Source organism: Pseudopodoces humilis, chromosome 5, assembly GCF_049639895.1.
Source record: "Pseudopodoces humilis isolate 2021_Gansu_Grassland_sample_001 chromosome 5, ASM4963989v1, whole genome shotgun sequence".
Lineage (NCBI taxonomy): Eukaryota > Metazoa > Chordata > Aves > Passeriformes > Paridae > Pseudopodoces > Pseudopodoces humilis.
In genome coordinates, this window is record NC_142204.1 from 60,879,532 (window position 1) to 60,904,464 (window position 24,933).

General features: G+C 39.2%; 1 protein-coding gene across 1 annotated transcript in view; it reads left to right on the top strand.

Moving 5' to 3' along the window:
- Positions 1-24,933, top strand: part of RELN (reelin) — a 271,094-nt gene that overhangs the window by 234,256 nt on the left and 11,905 nt on the right. Inside the window, exons 44-61 of the mRNA XM_014255169.2 lie at positions 3,184-3,442; positions 4,694-4,943; positions 7,219-7,387; positions 9,873-10,013; positions 11,343-11,520; positions 12,881-13,074; positions 14,177-14,433; positions 15,211-15,365; positions 16,147-16,361; positions 16,648-16,825; positions 17,852-18,027; positions 19,263-19,369; positions 19,777-20,019; positions 20,542-20,717; positions 22,308-22,381; positions 23,181-23,342; positions 23,677-23,834; positions 24,684-24,903. Coding sequence (XP_014110644.2) covers positions 3,184-3,442; positions 4,694-4,943; positions 7,219-7,387; positions 9,873-10,013; positions 11,343-11,520; positions 12,881-13,074; positions 14,177-14,433; positions 15,211-15,365; positions 16,147-16,361; positions 16,648-16,825; positions 17,852-18,027; positions 19,263-19,369; positions 19,777-20,019; positions 20,542-20,717; positions 22,308-22,381; positions 23,181-23,342; positions 23,677-23,834; positions 24,684-24,903 — 3,312 coding nt within the window. The remainder of the gene's footprint in view (positions 1-3,183; positions 3,443-4,693; positions 4,944-7,218; positions 7,388-9,872; positions 10,014-11,342; positions 11,521-12,880; positions 13,075-14,176; positions 14,434-15,210; positions 15,366-16,146; positions 16,362-16,647; positions 16,826-17,851; positions 18,028-19,262; positions 19,370-19,776; positions 20,020-20,541; positions 20,718-22,307; positions 22,382-23,180; positions 23,343-23,676; positions 23,835-24,683; positions 24,904-24,933) is intronic.

Genomic DNA, 24,933 nt, shown 5'->3' on the forward strand with positions numbered 1-24,933 from the left:
TGCTCCAATTTAACCACTGCCACCATGTTAAATTAAATTTAAATTGAATTTTCATTGCATTAACTATTTAAATGGTGCTCTTTTTCCTTAAATAAGAATTCCAGAAACTGATGCCACACCTTCAGTAGCTCATGCAAGGTTTTGTTTCCTAAACCCATAACATGAGAAATGCTCTGCTTTTCTTACAGTCTGGTGTGTTATGAGCCATTGCTGAAACAGGAGTATCTGCTGAAAGTATAATTCTTACATTTGTCATCTCATAATTCTTTCATTTCTGAAGCTTGTTTTTTTTCTTATTGTGCACATTTGTTTCCAATCATTCACTGAGAAATTCCCATCAAGCTGTCACCAGCTATTGAAAACCAAATATTATAGTCTATTTACAGTTTATGTTGTATCTTTACAGCCTGCAGGGGAGACATGTGATGAGTGAGACATGCTAAGCAAGTCACATTAAAAAAATTTACACTAATACAGATTAAACTCCATCCCCATTCTGGGCATGCTAACAAACAGGCATTGTTTTCTAATTTATTCTGTATTTTAGATGATGTTTTTGTATTATGATTTTGGAGAGTCTGCATTTTCTCCAAGACTTTTTTTTAACTGATCTCTTATAAACACCCTACTCCTCCTTGATGTTCAGTGGGAAACATTTTAACAGGCATTTTATGTACTTTTTACCTGTCAGCATTGGTATTGAATCTTTAAATAATGGTTTAATTGGAAAGACTCATGGTCAATAAAAAGGCCTAATATCTAACCATTTAGTTTTTAGATCAGCACTTAGCTAAACCTCATTGATTTATAGTATTAAGGACCCCTGTAATTTGTGAGATTCCTCCCAGCAAACTTTTTTCAGAACTTGAAAAAAACAAACCCCAAAACCAAAATTCTCCACACTAATTTGATTCCTAGACCATCCTGAAATTAAAAGATGGTTTAACAAAATATACAAAAGATCTTGTAAGTTGCTCCATTAGACTAAATTATATTTTCCTTATTGCTCATGCTCAAAGAACCATCATTTATCTTTTCTTCATTATGGTCTGTAGCTGGATTTGCAAATATTGACCTCAAGGTGTTATATGGAGATAAATAACTTCTGTCTTAGGAAAACAAAGCTGGACATTCAATTTCTTGTATATATGATTATGGAAAATAACAGTTATCAACAATAACAATATGTTCTCTTCTGAACAGCAAGGCACACTGCAGTGGCATTGCTGGGAGCTGCTCTTTTGCAACCTAAAGTAATTGCAGTGGGATTTTCTACATTTCCAGACTGACTCTATCAACCATCTGCAAAGCACAACAGATCTGGCTGTGACACAGATGTGCCAAGTTCTGCACAGGGCTTGGAGAGAGGTTTCCATTTATGCCAGGAGTGATGAGAACTATTTTTTTAAAGAGTGCTAGATTCAGTAGTCACATTAAAATTTCCCCTTTCCTTATGAGGAGAACCCCTGAAGAACACAGGGGAGCAGCTGTGTCTGTCAGTGCTGCAAGCCACACTCAGCACCTGGGGAGTGAAATCAAGTGGACTCTGCAATCCACTGCTATCACATCTGTGTGTTAAAGAGTTTAACACGGGGGACAGTGTATCACCATCATGGTGATACTGGTAGCAGAAACTGCACCACATGAAATATCACTAAGGAGAGAATATTTTAGGTATCACAACTGATCAAATTTCTTTCAATTCTGAATTACTAAAAGAACATCCACTCATTTGAGTGTTACTAGATTTACCAAAAAAAAGTTTGTTTTCCATTTCAAAATAGGCAGAGCCTTTGCAAAGTATCTGTGGGACAAGATATTTAAAATTACTTTTTTATCTGCTAGACATTGCTATCTATATTTGGGTGGGTTATTACTATATTAGTAAAATATGAGAATAAGAATAGCAATGCAAAGAAATCAGATGCAACAGAGACAAGGTCGCATGGGTTTATTTCCTTTGAATTATGTGGCAAATGTTGGAGTAAATCTAAGGAGGCAGAAAGACTTGCAGCAGTGAAGAAATCCATTACATTTGATATGTTGATCCATGAGGGTACCCAGTGCTCCTTTACAGCACAAGCAGTATGTTATGTCTGGGACATGGAGGTGGATATAATCTACAGCAAAAGCAGTTACAGCAAGAGAAACTGTGAGTCACAGCAAGGACTAGAATTAATTGACTTGTAGGTCTGGTGTTTTATTGGAGCTTTGTCTGCCCAGCATCTCTGCAGCCTCCACTCCCAGCAGATCTACCTGCAGATCAAACCAGAACAAGATTTTTGACACAAAACTTCTTTTGCACCATGTCATTTAACCGTGAGCCAGGCAGCACTAATGCAATAATAATTAGAACAGATAAAACACTCTAAAGCTGTGCAAAAGCTGTGCAAACATGAATTAATACTTGTAATATCCCTGTAAGTCCAATAAGTAAATATCATTACAGCACGGTTCCCTCCACTCCAAGTGCACAGTGGAGCTATTTATGAGCATCAGCTGACAGGAAGGATTTCGCAGTTTGATACAGGTCCATTGTGCAGCTTTGGAGAAGCCAATTAACTGGGGGATGAAAGCACTGGTGTCCCTGGGTGGCTTGGGCTGGCTTCAGGGAAACCAGCACATTTAAACGGTGTAATTTAGACAAATTTCCCAGGCTGACAAAATGGACAAAATGATTCCTGAAAGTGAAATGTGCTTTGTTCTCCCATCCAGATTTTCTCTGGTTTATGCCAATGGAAAACTGGGATGCTTATTTTGAATTTAAGCGTTTCAGCAAATTCATAGCAAATTATGATCTACTTAGAGCACAGTTGCTTTTCTGCCACTAAAATCTGTACTCATGGGATACAGGGATAAAAATTTCACCCAGGATTATGTTTCTGATACTTGCAACACCATCTGCTATGCAGACAAAATCTGAAAACATAAATGACCAGCTTTGTTCAGCCTCTTATGCCTGGCAAACTACCACACAGGCAAAATGAAATTTTGTCACAACACCTGTCTGTCTAGGTATATTCTAGAAGCTTTGGGAAGGAAATCACAAGATCTCCTAAAGATGACCCTTACAGCTAGAAAACAGAGCTAGTCAATAGACAAACTCCAAAGCTCTCTGGTTTGCTGTGTAGGATGTTGTAGAAAATAATATTTTCTGGTAAGTGGAAAGATTTTTCCTGTTAGATTTGTGCAGTTCTTCATGAGACTGGGATGTGGCAAGGGGGTACCTGACCCCAGGAGCCAGCCTGTGCTGCTGCAGTATTCACTCAACGGGGGCCTCACATGGAGCCTTCTCCAGGAGTTCCTCTTCAGTAACTCCAGCAATGTGGGACGATACATTGCCCTGGAAATTCCCTTGAAGGCTCGTTCGAGCTCCACTCGGCTTCGCTGGTGGCAACCATCTGAGAATGGGCATTTCTACAGTCCCTGGGTGATCGACCAGGTGAGGAATCCTTGCAGGTGTTTCTTCTTTTAACACAATCTTAGACTGGATTCAGTCTTAATATTTCCCTTTTTTTTGCATGTCACTGAGACAAGAAAAATGCTTTATATAAAGATATTTAGAGCACAATTACTGTTTCCTGAACTTGTGGTTTTAATGCACCATTTCCATGTGGGGCACTGATTGCCTGTTTTGAATCTAGGAAGGTCTTTTACATATGTGTAGAGCCTCGGGTTCACATTGCAGGAGGCCTTACCATGCAAAATGCAAGTTTGATTTCAAACTTCAAAAAGCTTCATTTAAAATGTATCCAAATACGTAATTAGCTTGGTATAATGTAATAGAAAAAGACTATAGAAAAATATCAATCTGTATGAAAATAAAGTTTCATATTTGGGATTTTCTGGTATAAAGATTATTATATTACTTTGTATGACTTGGTATAAATCACAAATTATTTATCTCCAAAATGATTATGTTTGAAGTAGTGTCATTGGGTTGTCAAATTTGCTTTAATATTTATTACTTTTTTTAAAAGAAGTGTCCTGGGGTGGCTCTGTGATACTTGTATCCCGTTATCTGCTCTGTTTATGCTGGATATTAAGTTCTGCACCTTTAAAACTGGTTTCGAGATTAATTAGCTCAGATTTTTAGGACAAACCTAACCAGCCATTTTAATGTTGTGGTTACAAAATTTTACTTCCCACCTCTCTGTTTAGAAATTAAAAAATATTTGTTGTTTAGATATCTTCATTGAATGTAGTTGTATTAGTTCAGAACAATCAGAAACTGAATTCAGAATAACAAATTAAAAATAATTCTGCCTTACTTGCTGTTGAATAGTAAAATTATGATGTTTTATAGTCAATGACAAAACAGAGGCTATTTCCCCACTTCTATCAGCAATCTGATAGCAGTTCACCAGGTTATAGAAGAGCAGAACAATCACTAGGAAAGTGTAATCACTTTGTTTCTACTAACAAGCTTTTTGTGAGCAGTTTTACTTCACTGAGATTCAATGTCACCTCCCTGAATTTTAGATTTGCACAGCTGAGCCAATCTCTTCCCTTTATAGGAAAAAAATACTCCCCTTTTTCATAGCCTAGATTCTTTACTAATTTTGGACCAGCAGAATAAATACACTTAGTCTGGTACATCTCTTCCTCCTATGGGTTGCTATGTCACTTGCGTGCTTGTGAAGACTTCGAGATTTTTTCCTTTTCAATAACAATTACTTTCCTAATGTTTCAGATTCTTATTGGAGGAAATATCTCTGGCAATACAGTATTGGAAGATGACTTCACCACGCTGGACAGTAGGAAGTGGCTGCTCCACCCTGGTGGAACAAAGATGCCAGTCTGTGGCTCTGCTGGGGATGCTCTGGTGTTCATTGAGAAAGCCAGCACCCGCTATGTTGTCACCACTGACATCGTTGTCAATGAAGACTCTTTCTTGCAAATAGATTTTGCAGCTTCCTGCTCTGTCACAGACTCCTGTTATGGTAATGACTTCTTAATAATTCCTGCAATTCCTCTTCCTCCACTGCAGAGGAAAGTTCACTGGTTTTCTGGTTACATTATTCATCATAACAAGAACTGAGAAACAAAAGAAAGCTGCATGTTTCTGTTAGAAATTGTAACATCAGCTTTTTTATTCCAGGTGTCTGAAGCCTAAGATAAACTGAAGTAAATTATGCCCTGTGAGCATCTAAGTTGCAGTTCAATCCATCTCAGAAAAAGACTAACAGCTGCCTTACTCAAATCCATTTAGTAGATAGTGTCCACTGCTTGGGCTGATGGTGTAATAATAAGCAGCTGGGTGTTCCAGCATATGTTTCTTACTTTGTGGTTTTGCATTTTTGCATTGTAGTCTCAGTTCTGATCTCACTTGTATCCATATATCTAAGAAATCATTTATACCAACATACATCTGACACTTGCTAAGGCAGCATCAACTGCAAAAATTTGTAATGTCCATATGAAATTCTAAATATGCATATACCTATATGTTTCCATGTATGAATGTGTGCATACATACTATGCACATGTGTATATGTTTATGTATACATAATAATGCAATTTTTAATTACCTAGCTTCCTTTTTTCAAATTATATCTATTGAGAGGAGAGCCAGCTATATATAAAAATATATATTTTGATATATATTTATATATACAGATATATACATATATACATACAGATAAATAAATAAAAGCATGCTCTGTACTCAATACGCATCACATGGAAATTAAAAATTGGTTCATTATGTGAATTTTAAAGCACACAAAAAATAAGTTTCTCTAAATAACAAGCTTTTTCATGCTTGATTTTACACATTCTCTTAGAATAGGGTTTTGAGGTACAGATGATTTTAATGAGGACGAGAATGTAATACATTGCATCATGTGGCATGTGTTAATTTACTGGGTTGCTGACTTTTCCTTTATAATTCTGTACAAAAATGGAAAAATATTTTACATGTAGTCCCAGATTTAGCTTCTCTGATTTTTCTAATCTGAAGCTACTCACAAGCTTAGAAGGGTTTTTTTATTTTGTTATTAAGAATACTGCAGCATCCTGAGATCATCTCTGCTAAGTTTAGAAGCATTTTAGCAACTGAACCATATACTGGCAAAGAAACAGATCCTTATTTTATTGGGGGGAGTTTTGTTTGTTTCTTTGTCTACAACCTTTAGCATTACCTTAACTTCATATTACATTAGGCAGAAGACTACCTAATCATGCTCCCAGTCATGATGAGGAAAGTGTTTCTTTTGGTGAGGGAAATTTAACACTAAAAACTCACCCTTGTTTGTATTTACTTGTCCTTGTATTTCTATAGCACTGTCTTCGGTGCTGAAACATCAAGTAGGACTGATGGGGTGATTAAGGGTCATTTCCTGTGCATGAAGGTAGAAGAAATGGGTCTGCAGCAATCAAAAGAAGATCACAGATTTATCCCCCCATCACCATGCTCCATGTTTTACACAGCCAGCTCAGCCAGAATGCCTGGCAGCTGGAACATTTACTTCAAGTTCCATTTCTGCGCCTATTATTATTTACTTTTTCATGGCTGCATGAAAGTTTGACTTGAAGTATTTAGTAAGCTTGACTAACCTGTAATTTTCATAATAAAAGTTTATAAGCCATAAACATCAAAACAATTAAATTGCTGATTTTCACTGAGAAATGAATACATTAGTTTAATGTGACTAGGCTGTGTTTGAATGGAAACAAGCTCACTGACTAACAAACTCAAATTAAAATTCTGCTGAATAATGAAATGAGCTGGTCTGCAGGAGAGGTGGAAGGCTGACTAAGCCATCTTACGACAGCCAAAAGTTTGAATTTGAATGTTGCTCTGCTTTACACAGCAATCACACCCAGCTGAATCTCACTCTTCAAGCCTGAGAAAAAAAGTTTGGTGGCCATGGTGCTGTCACATTATTCTCTTGCATGTTGCCGCTACAGATATTGACTTAACCCTGGCAATTTAATGTTGGCTCTGTCTTTTCATCTGTGGCATCTTGAGTTAGGTGGCAAATGCAGAGATGTACTGCAGACTCCACCTGAGCTACTCCTGCTCAGCAACATGTAACACATCCTCCCACACTGCCACCAAAGGAGGTAGCTTTGTGCTCCTGGCACAAGGGTTTCAAAAGTTCTGGGTGGTTATTCTATCAGTTCTGACAGTGATACTGTCAGGAGCTTGTACTTTATTATAGGCCTGTGGATATAGGTCTCTAAATTAATAACTAACCATCTTTCCAATCTTAGCTATTGAACTGGAATATTCAGTGGACCTTGGGCTGACCTGGCACCCAATTTTGAAAGACTGTCTGCCCACTAATGTGGAATGCAACAAGTACCATCTCCAGAGGATTCTCATTTCAGACACTTTCAACAAGTGGACCCGGGTTACTTTGCCTCTGCCTCCCTATACTAGGTAACTCCCTCTGGTTTTATGCAGAATAAATCTAAAAGTATAACTAGGTATTTTTAATGGCATGATACATTATAGAGTTTAAGCAATTGTACCTTGTCCTTTTTGTTTGGCCCACGTAAATAGCAACAAATAAGTATAGGTAAATGAAGCTCTAGCCTCTAAAAATTGCAAACCCAGGGAACAAGGGCATCAGGCTCTCAGCACTATTAGACCCCACAGCTTTGCTCCTCCTGCTGAGCCTTATCTCCTCACAGACATAGGCTGAGCTTACTGCTGGCTCAGAAGTATCAAAGCACAGGCAGTGCCTTGAGATGGCTGTCATGAGAGATGCCACCAAAGGCACATACAAGTTTGGAAACTGAGAACTTCATTTTTTAGCAATTGTACTGAAAGCGCCTATACAGTTGCTGCACATTTTGACATTAGTAGTGGAAAAGTCCATGTTCTGTTACTAATCATTTGGAGCATCTGGACTCTTCTCTATCTTCAGTGCAGTTACATCAAGTAATAGCCCTTTTTTAGGACTTCTTCCCAGCATGAATTTTCTGTGCTTCCTCTTTTGTGTGGCTTTGCTACATATTGTCTGTAAAAATTCATTACCCTGTCAGTTCTTGTTTGAAGACTGTAAATTTGTGTTGAGACTAGTCTTTCTAGTAGGGTCGAATGGGATAAATCAGGGCTGGGATAGATGTTCCAAACCAACTGAATTTGGACCTGAAAGGAAGATACCACCTGAGATAAACACAGGTTTATAAATAACTGTGATTTTAAGACTGAAGAGTTTTTTGAGCAGTATATATGCCACAAGAAGTCTGATGCCCTACTGAGGCAAAAATTGCACTCCTGTCCAATCCCATAATTTTTTTTTGGCTCAAGTAATACCATTTCCCAAAGTTATCAAGATAGGCATTCCATGAGAGACGTTATTACAACCTTATCTCATAAGCAAGAGAGATGTTAAGCTTTAGGATAAGAACAGGGCAGCTAATAGGCCTTTTAGTCTAGATGCAATATAATTTTTATGCTGCTTTATTATTTCAAGTTATATAATAGCAGGTGTGTGTGTCTCCAATTGTGCCTGAATGTCTGAGGCACATACAGGCTGTGTAGTCAGTAGCTTGGCCTGGTGCTCACCACTCATGACTGTGTAGCCTCTTAGGGCTCCTGCACTCCAGAGTGCACTTCACCTCTGGCCTCGAGAAGGAAATGGACACTTGGTTTTAACTTGGAAGCTGATTTTAAAACGCAAATACAAAGCTTCCCACAGGAGCATCATTAATTGCTAGTGAAGTGCCCAGCCAAAGCAGACAGTGTAAGATATAGGTGCTTGCCTTTATTCTGAAAGGGATTCCTCACAATTTTTATATTTATTTTTAAAATGCTGCTTGATGAGCAGCTGAGCTGAGCTCAGAGCAGTAGATTTCTCTTTGGATAAACATGTTATTTATTCAGCTCATGAAGCATTTCATAAAGAAATAATTCATGGGAGAATAATGTCATATGAGGTCCATTTTTACACTGAGTAGGTTTTGGGGATTTTGCTGTTTATTTGTTTTTGGTGTTTATAATAATTGTGATTTCTCTTTGAGTTTCAAAAGGAAACAGATTACAAAAAGTTCAATGCTGCCATCTAGTGCTGTACTGTAAACAGGGATTAGCTTTAATTTGTAGAGAAATTTATCTGCTCACAGCTCTTGACTCAGTCTACACCTGCAGGAGCTGTAGAACTATTTGGTGTCCCTTGACTATTTTGGATAGATTTTCATCATCTATCTTGGGAGCTGGGACACTTAATTCATATATAGGGAGCTAAGCCAGTTTTAATCAATCAAATGAATATAATTTATTGAGTAGAGCCAGGATCACACTACAGATAATTTCTTAGCATTTCCAGCTGAGCCCTGGGTGGAGGGAAGCAAAGCCAGGGTCATGCTGCAAGCCCTGGATGGGCCTTCTCACCTGTCCCCAGCCCACTCCCTAGAGCTGCTCTGACTTAAATGTAGTTGGGAGAATTCATAGAGAAAAGTCAGGTAAATTTGTTGACTTGGACTTGTTGACTGGCTGAGGTTGAGATTTAGAGGGTTTAGATTATTCTGGCTTGATCCAGCTCCTAGCTATCCCTCAGGTTTGGATCTGTGCTAGGACATGGTTACAACTAGTCTGGGCTTCCAACTGGGAGTACCACCTTCTTCCTACCCTCCTCTCCACTGCACCAACCATGGCCCACTTGCTTTGCTTTCACTGGTGATCAATTTCCTACCTCCCACACTCTCAGCTTGATACCAAGCACTGGTGCTTTGTTCTGTTCTCAAAATGTGAGCACCCTTTTCTTGGAGGGATATTGTCATTGTCAGAAACCAGCCCTGGATCATGCCGAATAAACCTTCCAAGAGCAGTTAGCCTCAAGACTAACATTTCCTTTCAGTCAAAATAAAGATTGCCTTCACTAGAAAATACGGAATTCTGTTTTTCTTTCTCTCCCAAGGTCTCAAGCAACTCGTTTCCGTTGGCACCAGCCTGCTCCTTTTGACAAGCAGCAAACGTGGGCAATCGACAATGTCTACATCGGGGATGGCTGCATAGACATGTGCAGTGGCCATGGGAAGTGCACACAGGACAATTGTGTGTAAGTGCTGTCTGTTCCCTGTCCTGCCCAGGGCTGCAGCATTTCAATCCTCCTCTGTCATTCTGATGAATTTGCAGGAAAACCTGGGATACAATTCTACAAAGGGAGATGGATTTTGCTGTTGAAACTGAGCAGGGCACTGGGGCCACTTGGGAGTAGAAGTAACAAGAGGAAGGGGAGCTGCAGGGGTTGGATCTGCCAGACCTCTGACTGTTCATGCTCCATGGCCAAAGCAGACAGTTCTTTCCTCAGTGGCAATGCATCGCCTCTGCTCTTGCCTCTGCTGCATCAACTCCCCTCCCACTAGGTAGGGAGAGAGTACCTTTTGAGTTTGCACATCCCTCCAGAGACATACAATCCTGGAGCTTCCCAGAATATGTTCTCCTTATTCCCAAGGGATTTCACACCATGCCCCTGGGCTCTCAGCCTAGTGCTGGGTGCAGAGAACCTGGGCTGAAGGTGGGACATAGCCACTAAGCAGGATATATGCCAGTTCTTCACAGAGCCAGCTTTTGCTTTTTGACTGGCATTACCTTGATGGTCTGATGACTCTGCTCTGTGAGAGGGTTTGCCAGGAGAGGCAGACTGGCTTGATCCTCAAACTGTTTGCATAACAATCCACACAGAGTCCTGTAAAGCTAGCAAACAACAACCCCCAGATTTGCCTGTCTTGGCAACAGAGAAATATCTTCCAGATGGATGTATTGCTTTTTTCCCAGCCACAAATGGCAGAAGAAATGGGAGAATGGTTGTATAATTGCACTGTAACTGTATTTTTTAGAAATATACTTCACTGCAGAATAGACATATTATTGTGTTCTCCTCTAACCTGACAACACTGAAGTACCAAGACAGTATCTCTGGTGAAATCTCATAGAAGCATAACACAGTTCCAACGTGTTATCCAGTCTTTGATACATTATAAGAATATTTTTCAAAGGGAAAAAAAGGGAGAACTATATGGAGATAAGAAAGCACCCATCTACTAAAATTTTACAGAAACTTGAACATTAGCAGGACATTTTTAGGTTTGGTACATTCTCTTGGTTTATCTATCCAAGCACAATGTATTTTAACTGCTTTTACTCTGTTTGGGAGGGTGCCCTGTATTAGAAGCTTGAATGGTACACAACACTAAGCCTTCAAAAAAGTCATTTTTGTTTCATATTAATGACAAAACGCCAGATGTTTGAAACCCCCACATACCAGTTGTGCTCTAGTAAATGATGCCCCTATGCAGAATAAGATGGTACCTCAGTAACACAGCACTGATTAAACCTCCATGCAGAGCCTTTGCCAGCTGATTTGTGCATTTGTTTTGCTCTGCAGCTGTGACGAGCACTGGGGTGGGCTGTACTGCGACGAGCCAGAGACTCCCCTTCCGACACAGCTGAAAGACAACTTCAACCGCTCCCCCTCCAACCAGAACTGGCTGACGGTGAACGGGGGCAAACTGAGCACGGTCTGCGGGGCCGTCGCCTCTGGGATGGCTCTTCACTTCAGCGGGGTGTGTGTCCAGCACAGGAACCAGCTTGTTCCATTTGACACTACCTATGGGACTGATTTTAAAAGTTAAATAGCAAGACATTAAAAAAATAACAGCATAACATATAGGGCATATCAAATATTTTTAAAAATTAAATCCTTTGCTTGGCTGAAGATCAAAGTCAAACAGGTCCTACAGACTAGGGTCAGCCAGAAACACTCCAGGAAAGCTGATACCATGTTCCATGCTATGCTGCAGTCAGGAAAATGAGATATAGTGTGTGTGGCTCCTGAGAGGAGCTGTAGAGAGATCTTCAAAACCTAGTAGGTTAAAGCACAGTGTAAGTATGTAGACTTGTAATTTTCCTCCTAAGACTCTCCTCATAGCACTTCAAACTTCCAGACCAAAGTTTGGTGTGGCTTCTAATCAGATGGCAGAGGTAAATTAATAACTAGCTATTTGCACTTGTGTAACTTGCATGTGGTCTTTGACAATATAGAGCCACTGAAACACAGAAAGGGTTGGGTTGGAAGGGGCCATGGTGGGTCATCTGGTCCAACCTCCCTGTTCAAGGAGGGTCATCCTAGAGCAGATTGCATCCACGTGTGGCCTCATCCTTCAGAAGTCTCACAGGTGGGTGTTTTCAGGGAAAGCTCACAGTAAAATTTCCTAGGTTAGCTGCATATGTAGGTATATAACCCTGACTGCTGCTGAACTACAGTTAGCTAACAGATAACCTCAGGATTTAAAAATTACAGAACAGTATTTTAGAAACATGTAAAACTTATGCCTGTAGATCTCTTCTGTCAAATTCATAACTAAGTTCAAAAATTAATGAAAGTTTTCTAAAATAAACTAATAGAAGCATTACATTTTTGCTTAATTCCAGTAGGACTAAGTAAGCACCAACAGACCAAGCAATGTGAAATGCATAAGGTCTTGTGGAAAACACACATACTAAAATTGCTTTGCCATTTGTTGGTTTGCGTAAGTTGAATCATTAGCACATAAACAGTGATTCATTAATTCTGCATGGAAAACTTCTTGGTTTACAATGGAGGAGTGGATTTCTGCAACTCTTCTATTAAGAAGGAAGGTGAATACATGAATGTTGTAAAAGGTACAAGTAGCAGCATATATAAATACACAACAGGAATTTTTAAGATGAAGCATGACTGAAATTATGTCTTCAGGGAAAACATATGTATATATATTGTTCTGTTATAGCTTTACCTTTGAAATAATTAATAAAATGTTGTACAATTTTAAAATTTTTGCAGCATGAATCCACATTAATAGTGACTGCATAGTCTAACAATTTTTATGAACATAAGTTTTGCCAGACAACACCAGCCAACGCATTTTTTTCATTGCTTTTAAGGGCTGCAGCCGTATGTTAGTTACAGTGGATTTGAACCTCACCAGTGCAGAATTCATCCAGTTTTATTTCATGTATGGATGTCTGATAACTCCTAATAACCGCAACCAAGGAGTGCTGCTGGAGTATTCTGTGAATGGTGGAATCACCTGGAGCCTCTTAATGGAAATTTTCTATGATCAATTCAGCAAGCCTGGGTTTGTAGATACCTTCTTTCTGCCTGTGTAAATTTCTCTCTAAAGTCAGCTGGTCTTGAATGTTTCACCAGAACCTGTGGGATATATTAGTGCTGTGGTTTGCATGTCAGGTTTGGATGTACGAGTTCAGCTTGTACAGTCTTATAGGTATTTATGAATGGCCTTGGTGAATGTATTGAGAGAATCAGCATTTGTGCAGCTGCTAGGCCAGAAATACAAGAATAGCTAGGAGCCTGTAGCAGTCCGGTAGATTTCTGAATGGTTTCAGGAAGATTAATAGCTACTGTAGTGATGTCCATCCTGTTCTTAAAGTTGCTAACATTTGCAATCTATTTCTTTATTGGCAAGATCATAAAATCACTGATTGTTACAAGTTGTTATAAAATGGTGTGGAGATGCAAAACTGCATTTCTGCAGTTATCCATCAAAAGCATGGATACACTCAAGTCCTACTTTCAGATGTATGTGAGATTAAAAGCATGCCTATATATGAGCTGACTTTTTTCTCACTGACTAATTTAAAAGATTCACAGAGAATGGGGATGTGAGGGACCCACTATTTGTTATTTTATTTGAGCACGCCTAGAAATCACTAGTCCTTTAATTGGACATGAGATTTCAGTGTATTATTGTCTACTGTTGCAATGGAACAGATAAAATTCTACTGGAACATTGCTATCGGCTGAATGGCTCCAGGCTGAAAAAAGCAATTGTCATTTTACTTCCACATTCTCCTTCCTAGCACATCCCTCAATAAGGGCCTTATGGCCACACCCTGCTAGTCCAGACCGTTGCATTCAGTCCCATAAGGACAGCTAGAGCAAGTGAGGTTGTTCAAACCATGCCAGAGTCTGGGTGCTGATCCTGCCCATCTCTCTCTGAGCCCCTGTCCCAGGGATGACATTGGGAGTGATCAGAAAGATTTTTGTTTCAGAAATATCTCCTAGAGGAACACAAGCTAGGCCGGTCTTTTTCTTCTTTCCTAAATTCCACGTATTCTAGGAAACACAGAGAACAGACATGGTCAAAGCACCCAGCACAGCGCACTGCAGTGTCCTCTTCCTGCAGCTTTCCTACAACTAATTTCCACCTTTTATTCCAGCTTTGTGAACATCCTCCTTCCCTACGATGCCAAAAGCATCGGGACACGTTTCCGCTGGTGGCAGCCCAAGCACGACGGGCTGGACCAGAACGACTGGGCCATCGACAACGTGCTGATCTCGGGCTCAGCCGACCAGAGGACGGTGATGCTCGACACCTTCAGCAGCGCTCCCCTGCCGCAGCACGAGCGCTCCCCGGCCGACGCGGGGCCCACCGGCAGGATCGCCTTCGACATGGCCGTGGAGGACAAAACCACAGGTGAACATTCCACCTGGCTCTGAGCTAGGGAGCAAGGAGCCAATGCAAGTTATACAAGATTTGCAGATCCTGCTGAGCCTCTGAATCTTTGTCTCACTGTGATGGCGATCACAGACAATCCCATTGCTATAGAGGTCTTGACTTTTGTTTTTTCTTCACAAAAAACAAAATGAAAAGATGTAATGCAGCTTTTTTTTACTGCATGAATATCTTTAGAAAATTCATTAAAAAAAAAAACAAAAAAAAAACCAAACTTAAAAGTGCTGGGTTATTCTGAGCATATTTCTTATTCTGAGTGTCTGTTCCCTATTTTCTAACTTTGTTAAATTTTCTTTAGGGAAGTTAAATGACATTTTACAACTAAATTTTGTAGAAGATGCATTTCTGTATGTTTATAAGGCTTAACAGTTACCAGCACTGGGGAAGACTTTGTGCAGACATGTAGGCAACACCCATTAAAAGGTTCTCCCAAAATGTTCAGTGCAATAGAACTTCGTATTTTAAGTAAGTCTCAGATCCTTACTTCTTGATCATTAAAACATAATGCTGTAATGCTTCTGTAAGAGAGTAGTAAAAGGTGCTTTCAGCAATAAATGTGATAAATGTAATACATACTTATCTGGGAACAATGGGGTACTGACATTCTCAGGAGCAATACTAAATAATCCTCATGTAGGCTGAAAAATAAAGCTATGAATCACCTTTTGTGGTTAACACTAATCTCTGTTTAATTTATATTGTCACTGTATATTACTGACATTGCCATTTATTTTCAAGTGAATGAACACTGGTTATTCCATGATGATTGCTCAATTGAGAGATTTTGTGATTCTCCTGATGGTGTCATGATCTGCGGGAGCCACGATGGCAGAGAGGTCTACGCAGTCACCCATGACCTGACTCCTACAGAAGGCTGGATTATGCAGTTCAAGGTAAAATCTGTCTGCAGGATAATTATTCAAAACCACATTTTGTTCCAGGTGTAAGTATATCTTTCAGGAGGAAAGGATGATGTATAGGCCTACACAGGAGCTGTTCCCTGCTGGGAAAAATGTTGTTATTAGGCCATCCTCATTTTTCTCACTTAATCTGTGTTGGTCAGCTTCAATACCACAGGCTGTTCTCAGAAGTGGCACATTCTTCTCTTCCAGTACTGCAGTTCCATGGACATAGTGAAATAAGGGTATTGCACATCTACAGCTGCTGGTGAGGGAAAAGCAGCTCCACAATAGTTCACTCTGCTCCTGGGTTGTCATGTATTCAATCAAACCTGCACCCAAACTGGCCTCCATACACCCCTTTACCTAAACTAAGAAAATAACCCAGCAATATATGGAAATTGCAAGAACCTTTTGCACATCCATCCATAAAGGTGGTATGCCTAATCTGTGGCCTTCTCAGAAATATTCAAATCTCAGGTTGTGTGGGAGAGGATATTAACTTTATTTGTTATGTGGTACTGGAGTTTAAGGCACAAGTGTCAAAATCTGGAAATCCAGAAATGTGAGCTATCTAGAAGTAAATAAAATTCACAACATGGTGTCTGTTCTCAGTCTTGAGAATATCAGAGATCTGCAGGTGACTGGCACCATACAGGCATTGATACTGCCATCATTTCAAGCAAAATTCTGCAGTCTGTTTTCAGGTTCAAACACTTTTTAAACTCCCCCACCTCAATTAATTCTTAATTACTGATGGTCTCTTCTTTATTAGGTTTCTGTTGGATGTAAAACCTCAGAAAAACTTGCACAAAATCAGGTCCATGTGCAGTACTCCACTGACTTTGGTGTTAGCTGGAGCTACTTAGTACCTCAGTGCTTACCAGCCGATCCAAAATGTTCTGGGAGTGTCTCACAGCCATCTGTCTTCTTTCCCACAAAAGGATGGAAAAGAGTGACTTACACACTGCCTGAAAGCCTTGTGGGCAAGTAAGTATGAATTTGCTACTCATTTTGTCTTGGATTAAGTTCTGTTCCTGGAAACATGACAGGACATCTGCCTATTTATTTTCTTTCAAGGATATTGCAGAATAGCAGTGTTCATGTTCATTACATTATGGATATGTAAAAAAATCAATTTCAGTACATACTTCCACTGCTTGTGGAAGCTCAGAAGATAGTACAGCCATGAGTATATTGTGTTTAATCACCTTTTTTCAACTGAGCAAAGTTGTTTTACGCATATGTCTGGTTTTCTTCATTCCTTTCTATCTAGTCCTGTGAGGTTTCGGTTCTACCAGAAATACTCAGATATGCAGTGGGCCATTGATAATTTCTATCTGGGCCCTGGTTGTCTGGAAAACTGTAGAGGTCATGGAGACTGCCTGAATGAGCAATGCATCTGTGATCCTGGATATTCGGGTCCAAACTGCTACTTGACCCAGACACTGAAGGTAATTTTATTGCATGTTTTAAAGAATGAATTTTGGCATGTGTTTGACTGGGAAGGAGAGAGAGGAGAGATTGATCTCACTGGAAATTTACCTTTGATTCCTGTCAGCTTGAAGACAGTCAAATCCATTTTCAGCCCTTTCATCAGTTTTTTAACAAAACTACTACTGCATTATTCAAGAACAGGTTTGTTGCTTTGAAAATAACACTTAGCCTGAAAAAGCTGTGATAAAGTTCATTGTTTATCTTTTAATCATTATAGGTTGTAAATCACCCTTGCACATATGGTTGTATTTGAACAAAATAGAAAGATTGTCTTTACTGTAAAAGAGTTTACTGAAGTAGGGAAAAAAGAAAAATGGCATAGAATTAGAAAATTAATTCACCTGGCTGTTACTCATGTTATCCAATAACAAGCAAGTGGACTTTAGTTAGATATTGCTAGTTTAAATGTTAAAAACAACTAACATGTCAATTATCATGTCATTTGAATTATTATAAGCTTCTGTTTTTCATCTGAAATACAAATTACATGAACAAATATCATTGTCTGTTTGCAATTTTTAATTAGTAATGTATCCATCATATTAAGGACACTTGGGATAAAATGTTACAATTTTAGGGGAGTTTTGCTGCTAACTCCTTAATGCCAGGATTGCTGGTTTTGCTGAGGAAAGAGATAGAGTATTTTTTCTCCCATGAATACAGAAGTCCCCTACAGTTGCCCTCTGCCATCAAAACTTTGCCATGCAAACCCAACATACTCATTCATTTGCACATTCCAATTTCAATTTGCTGCATTACCTCCCAAGTATGTTAAAATCCAGCCCTAATATATTTTCACATTTAGCCAATTCAGTTCAAGTAGCCAAATATTCAACCAGAAGTGGTTATGTTCAGTCACCCTGAGAAAAATTTACAGTGTTCTTGAGCCCTTCAAACACATTTAGGTCAGTTCCAGCTGTGATTATCAAAAAGACTTCAAAATCTTCCTTACCTGTGCTTCATGTTAAATACCTTACTTACAGACCTTCCTGAAAGAACGCTTTGACAATGAGGAAATTAAACCTGATTTATGGATGTCCTTGGAAGGTGGAAATACCTGTACCGAGTGTGGGATTCTCGCAGAAGACACAACTCTGTATTTTGGAGGTGCAACTGTGAGGCAGGCTGTCACTCAAGATCTGGACCTGCGGGGGGCAAAGTAGGTCATGGTTCTGTGTCATTGTCACGGGGAGCTCTGTCATACACTGGCAAAGCAGCAGGCAGCATAGCTGGGAGCTCAGGGAATTTTAGGTCACCACAAGAATAGCACTACCTGAGGCAGACACTGATGAGATTATGACTCTCAAGGTGCTGATGCTTTCAGGTGAGTCACAGAGAGCAAGGCTCACCCTAGCACAGTGGAAAGGGTCTGACATGTCCAGGTGAAGCAGTAGGTCCCTTTGTCCAGAAATGTCCTGGAATCAGCAACTTCTGTCCTACAAAGAGGCAAGACACCAGTCACCAGGGCATCACTCCTGGCAGCACCAGCTATGTCTCTCACTGAGTTCTGAGCAGAACTTCTGCTGGCTGTCCTCTCTTGTATCCTCATATAAGACCCATTACACTCCTATGCTGTTGGAAAGGATGACTTATCAGGAGAGCAATGGAATTCTGTCAGTTTAGAGAAGCTAAGGACATGACATAGGCAACTTCAACATCATTTCTCTTGACCATATGGCTTTAATGAAGCCACACACTCTGACTCCTGAAATTCTGCAAGTTTGCTAAATCACATAAGGAAGGGGCCTCAGGGAGTCTCTAGTCCAACCTCATGCTCAAAGCCAGATTACACTGAATTCAGGCCAGTTTGTCCAGGACTTTGTTCCATTGGATCTTTAAAAACCTCCAAGAACAGAGATCCAACTGTTTGTCTGTACAGGAACACTTGTACTAGTGTTCAGTTACTCTCAGAGTGATATTTTTTTTTATTTTCTTTCCCCATGTTAAATCCATTTGCAACTTCCTATTTTTTCAGTGTATGACCACTGGCTCTGAGCTCTGGTTCCAATCATTCCGGTGTCTTCTACTGACCCTGCCTCACTTTACCAACTTCTTTTATGTCCTTCATTGATACAAGGGCATCTTAACACACGGTGAGCTCCCATTCCACCAGGACTCTCAGGAAACTCTTAGCAAAGCAGCTCCCATCCAGTCTGTCCCAGCTGGTACATTTGCAATGGGTTACTCCCTCCCAGGGGCAGTTCTTAGCAGAATTCCATGAGGTTCCCATGAAAATTACTAGACAATGTTTTTGGAAACCTTTGTAGTACTTGTGCATCAATGTTCCTTGCTTAAAAATGCTGGCATTTGGAACAATTTCAGCATGTCTGTTAGCAGAAAGCAACCTCTATTTGTGCAAGTATAACAGATGTGATCATATACATTTACTCTTAGGTTTCTACAGTACTGGGGGAGAATTGGAAGTGAAAACAACATGACAACATGCCACAGACCGACTTGCAGAAAGGAGGGAGTGCTGCTAGACTATTCCATTGATGGAGGCAAGTACATACTGTATTTACAGATGAGCTACAGTCTGGTTCTGTATTCATCCACCATGAATTCCTGAGAAGTTGTCAGAGATCCAAAATAAAAAGCTAATTTTTAATTGTGAAGCTATTTTTGTCCACGTAAAGATTTTTTTCCCCATCTAAAATTTAGTCTATTGCTCAGAAGTTTTCCATAATCTTCCTGCCTTATTTCAGTAATCAGCGGCTTCCACCCAAGTTAATCATTCCTTTTTACAATTACAAGATTATACTTGCAGTGAGTAACAGTTGCCAACTATCCTTAGAAGTTAAGCTCTATCAGAAGACCATAGCTATAACTTTTTGTTACCTATTATCTTACTTTAATCCTTTAGAAGGTTCTACCATATGCTTGGGTTTATTGCCTCTTTTCATTCTAGGGATATCCTGGACTTTGCTCCATGAGATGGATTACCAAAAGTACATCTCAGTGAGGCACGACTACATCCTCCTCCCCGAGCACGCCCTGACCAACACCACGCGCCTGCGCTGGTGGCAGCCTTTCACCCTCAGCAACGGGATCGTGGTGCCCGGCCCGGACCGGGCACAGTGGGCTCTGGATAACATCCTGATTGGGGGAGCAGAGATCAACCCCAGCCAGCTGGTGGATACGTTTGATGATGGTAAAACAGCTGCCACACCTCATCTGTTGTCTGGCATCATCTGTCCTTATCTTACCTGAGCCCTGTGAGCTAGCAAGCAGACTTTCTTTTATTTTAACTCTGCAAATTTTTCATTTTGTAGATTAATGCTGTTTATATGCTATTTTTCATGCTATTAATAGAAATGTGTAAACATATATACATATATAAATATATACACATGTATATTCAGATGTATATGTGTGCACGTGTATATACATAAAAATTTTTATTTCAGTCCAACTAATTTCATTTAAATTTCTGGTATTATGCTTTTATCTCATCATATTTTTTAAAAGTACTATTATTTAAACATTTTTATCACCTCACTGGTGATTAATGTCTTTATTATGTCTCTTTGTAGCTTACTGTGTGTCATTACAGATAGCATAAATGTAGTGTCCATATCACTAAAGTACTCTATCTAGTGATTCTGTGGATTCATTACTAAGCCTTGATGTTTGCCAAGACAGCGCAGTAATTTTATTTAACTCATCTTAATAGAAGGCACCTCTCATGAAGAAAACTGGAGCTTTTACCCTAATGCAGTCAGAACTGCAGGATTCTGTGGAAATCCATCATTTCATCTCTACTGGCCAAATAAGAAAAAGGATAAAACACACAACATCCTGTCCTCCAGGGAGCTCATTATACAGCCAGGATACATGATGCAGTTTAAAGTAAGAAATATTCCCTCTCTCCAAAGTAAATAACACAATGAAAATTCATCTAATATGTCTCCAGAAATTAATCTTCTTCCAACTAGGATGCCCAACTGGATGAATAATTAATAGTGACTTTTTACTAGAAATTAAAGGAAAACATGAGATGTAGGTAATGAGAACCAGAAAGACTACATGAATGAAAAATGTCAAAATATTCTGACTGTCTGTATGCTTTTGGGGTTAGTCAGAGGAATTGGAAGTCTAATACCTTTCTCCTGAAATGACTGGATCATCAGATACAGTAGGAATTGCTTTCTAAGGTGAGAATAGATGCCATGCAGAATAAGTTATTTTCCCCTAATTTGTGAAGGAACGGAAAAGGAAAGGGAGAAAAAGGCTGGAGAAGAGCATCATAAGGAAAATACAAGTGTGTTCAAGTAGAAGTGCCCACTCTACTTCCTTGTGTCATGGAAAATGACCTAAACCATCAGAGAAACATTTCTGAGTATTTTAGTTTGATTTAAGGCAGAGTTCTATACAGGGCCAAAGGAAACAAGTACTTGTTTTCCAGAAAAGTTCTTGGCCATTCCCCAAGCACCATGTCTTAAATAAACCAGGAACTAACATGAAAGCAGGGTTATCAAAATAGTAATCCACTTTCTTATTATGGTTTTTTGCTTGCTCTTCTGTTTGACAAGATAGTTCCAGAATTTTCCATCTTCCACTGATCAATATTTTCACCTTTTCTCAATGTCACTGCCTATTTTATATTGACTGTCTAATATAATCCCTAAAGCACTGCTTCCCCACTCAGCATACCAAAGAAATTATATAAAAGAGGAGTCTTTTAAGTTTTTTACTACTGAATGTCAAGACTGCCTCCAAGATGCTTATTTTACCCAGCCTATCATCTTTTTCCTCTATTTTAAGACCAAAATTATGATAACCCATCAGCATTTAATAGTTCATATTACTAAACTCTTACTGCAGAGTTTTTCTTTCCTGATCTTCTCCCCATTTTTCTTTACCACTCACAGCAAAGATTTTATTTCTAAACTAAGAACTCAGCTCTAGCATTGCTTCTCTTTGGTTTTGAAATTTAGCATTGTATTATCTAATCAGTAATGTACACTGGGTAGTGTAATCTTTCTACTGTAATATGGAACAAATATGTCTATTGTTTTAAATATTCAGAATAATTCTGTTCCTAAATTGGACTGATTTAAAGTTTATGTCCACATGTTTATCATTATTAATTTTAAATTTCAGAGGTGCTTCACTTTTGGAAATACCAAGGAACTACCATATATTTTGTTTCAGAAACAATGTTTGTTCAGATATTTAATTTGGACTAGAAATAAAGTGTTAGGATTCTGTTAGGAAATACCCAAAGCAAGGAAGTAAAATTCTTTAAGTAAAAACAGTATCTGAAGTACTGTGTCTTTTGTTTTCCATCCACTTTTGATGGATTTTGCCCAAGTTCTAAGTTGACAATCCCTCATACACCCAATAAAGAAACACAAAAAAGGAGAACATAACTTGATTATATTTCACTTTGAATGTCTACCTGACTTGTTATAGCAGTTGATTTTATTTGTGCTATAGATCGTGGTTGGCTGTGAGGCAAATTCTTGTGGGGACCTCCACTCAGTGATGCTGGAGTATACAAAGGATGCCAGGTAAATGACAGCAGAATACACAGACCTGAAAAGAAATAGTATGACATTAAAAACATAGAGAGCTTCTATTTATTAAAGCAATTGCTTTGCTATTCATGTTGTAACAGAATCTGAACAAAGCCTGTGTGCAAGCACTGGGATTTGTCTATATAACTCCCATAAATTCTCTTTATAATTTATCCCAGATGTTGACAGATTCATGATATTGAGCTTGTAGTTACAATCATGAGCACGTTCCTGTTAAAAATGTGCTTACAGGAAAACACATTTTCAAGAAAGTCATTTAGTAGGATACGGAACCAAGTAATGAAGTGGGAGTTACTTAACTGCAAATTGGTCTTTAACTAGCTAACAATAACACAATCTCATGTGCTGTAGAATAACAGCATATTATAATTTATAAAAATGAAAGTATATTCTGTGTTCAAATAAATGTGGTTGAAAATGTAGCAAATTCTACTGGGACTCTTCTGAACACTGTAAGAAGGAGGCTAAGGAGCAGCCTCCTAAATAAATCCTTCTGTCATGCAGCCCAGAGCAGATGTATGTACCACACTGCTGGAAGTACCACCACCAAGGGCTCCACAACACTCAAACATCCTCCCTGGCTGCACCTGTGCTTTGGCCTCTCACCTCTTGTTTATTTGTGTCTCCAGAGCATGGAAACTATTGCTGACAATCTCTTGTGTTTGTTTAGTAAAACAGGCCATTTCATGACCCTGAGAAATAATGTTTCCCTTTCATTATTTTTTCAGTTGTTCAAAAATGTTTTTCTGTTTTATTTTTGTGCTTCCTACAGGACAGACTCATGGCAACTTGTCCAGACACACTGCCTTCCTTCCTCATCTAATAGCATTGGCTGCTCCCCATTTCAATTCCATGAAGCTACCATCTATAACTCTGTCAACAGCTCTATGTGGAGAAGAATAACTATCCAGCTGCCTGACCATGTCTCATCCAGGTAGGTTACTGAAAGGTCAGATCAATAAAGTGACATCTGTCTTGTTGGCACGGTTTACTAGGAACAATTAAACTAGGTTTACTAGGTGAATTAAAAATTATTTCTTATTGCTTATTTAGATTTGATACATAATTAATGATCTTCAGGAAGCTTTTTGTTAATAGAAGTCACTACTGCAAATGATGCAGCAGGATGGGTCTTTCCAGTTATTGGAGTCACAGCCCCCTCCTATGACATTTTTGGTTACAATTGCTGCTGGTGTATTAGAACATCACTGTACAGATGTGTTTAATTGCTGTTTCCTAATACAGTGTTTGGATTTTGATATTTGCAGTGCAACCCAGTTCAGGTGGATTCAGAAGGGAGAAGAACTAGAGAAGCAGAGCTGGGCAATTGATCATGTGTACATTGGGGAAGCATGCCCAAAGCTGTGCAGTGGCCACGGGTATTGCACAACTGGAGCCATTTGCATCTGTGATGAAGGATTCCAAGGTTCCATTTTTTCATTTTTCTCTTGTACATCTACTACTGTCTAGTCTAGCTCAAAATTAAACAAAAAGACAAAGTGATGTATCACATCCAAATTCATCAGTGGAGTGTCTGAGTAACAAATTCAAAATTAATAATTTTTCAGGGCTCCAAATTACAGCTTTTTCTTCTCCTTACTCTTTCTATATTGAGTTAGCATTCTCTCCTGTCTGACAGTGTATGTAAAGTCCATCCAGACTTTATTGAAGGCATATTGATTACCCAGAATTGGCTGCCACCCCCATGCATCCTTCCAAGGGTGCATCCCACAAATGGGATCCAGATGTTGGTGACTGGCATCTGTAAGGGACTTTGTGCCCCATCAGGACAGAGTGTTCTGCTCTAAAGTCTCAATGCAGCTTAGCACATGCCTTATGGTACCTGAGTGCCCTTGGTAAGCTCTAAGTGCTTTGTGGGAGTGGAGCCAGTGTTTAATGTCTTCCAGGAGAGCCTCATAACTTTGTAAGATCAGATCCCTTCTGAGTTTTTAGACATATCTGCCCTCAACCAGCAATTTGAGGTTTCTCCTATTGTATCAATGCAAAACAGGAGCAAATTGTATTGCAGTTCTTAAAGTTATATTGCTGTAAAAATTAGACTTACAGTCTCAGCTTAGTCTGTATATCTATGTGCATATAGATACTGCTATATATCTATGTGCACATTATTAATGAATCTGCTGAAATATATTCAGACTGTCCTCACAGTGTATATTGAGCCACAACCTTGAAAGGAATTACAATGACTTGTAACTCAATTTTCTCCATTCTTTCCATTTTTGTGTGTTTTACAACCTTGCTGTGTCATTTTTAGGTGATGACTGCTCTGTTTTTAGCCATGATCTGCCAAGCTATATTAAAGATAATTTTGAATCTGAAAGAGTCACTGAAATAAACTGGGAAACCATTCAGGGGGGAGTGATAGGGAATGGATGTGGACAGCTGGCACCCTACGCCCATGGAGATTCACTCTATTTTAATGGATGTCAAGTAAGACAAGCTGTGACCAAGCCTCTGGATCTCACCCGAGCAAGGTAATGGTTTGAGCCTAAACAGCTCTTTTA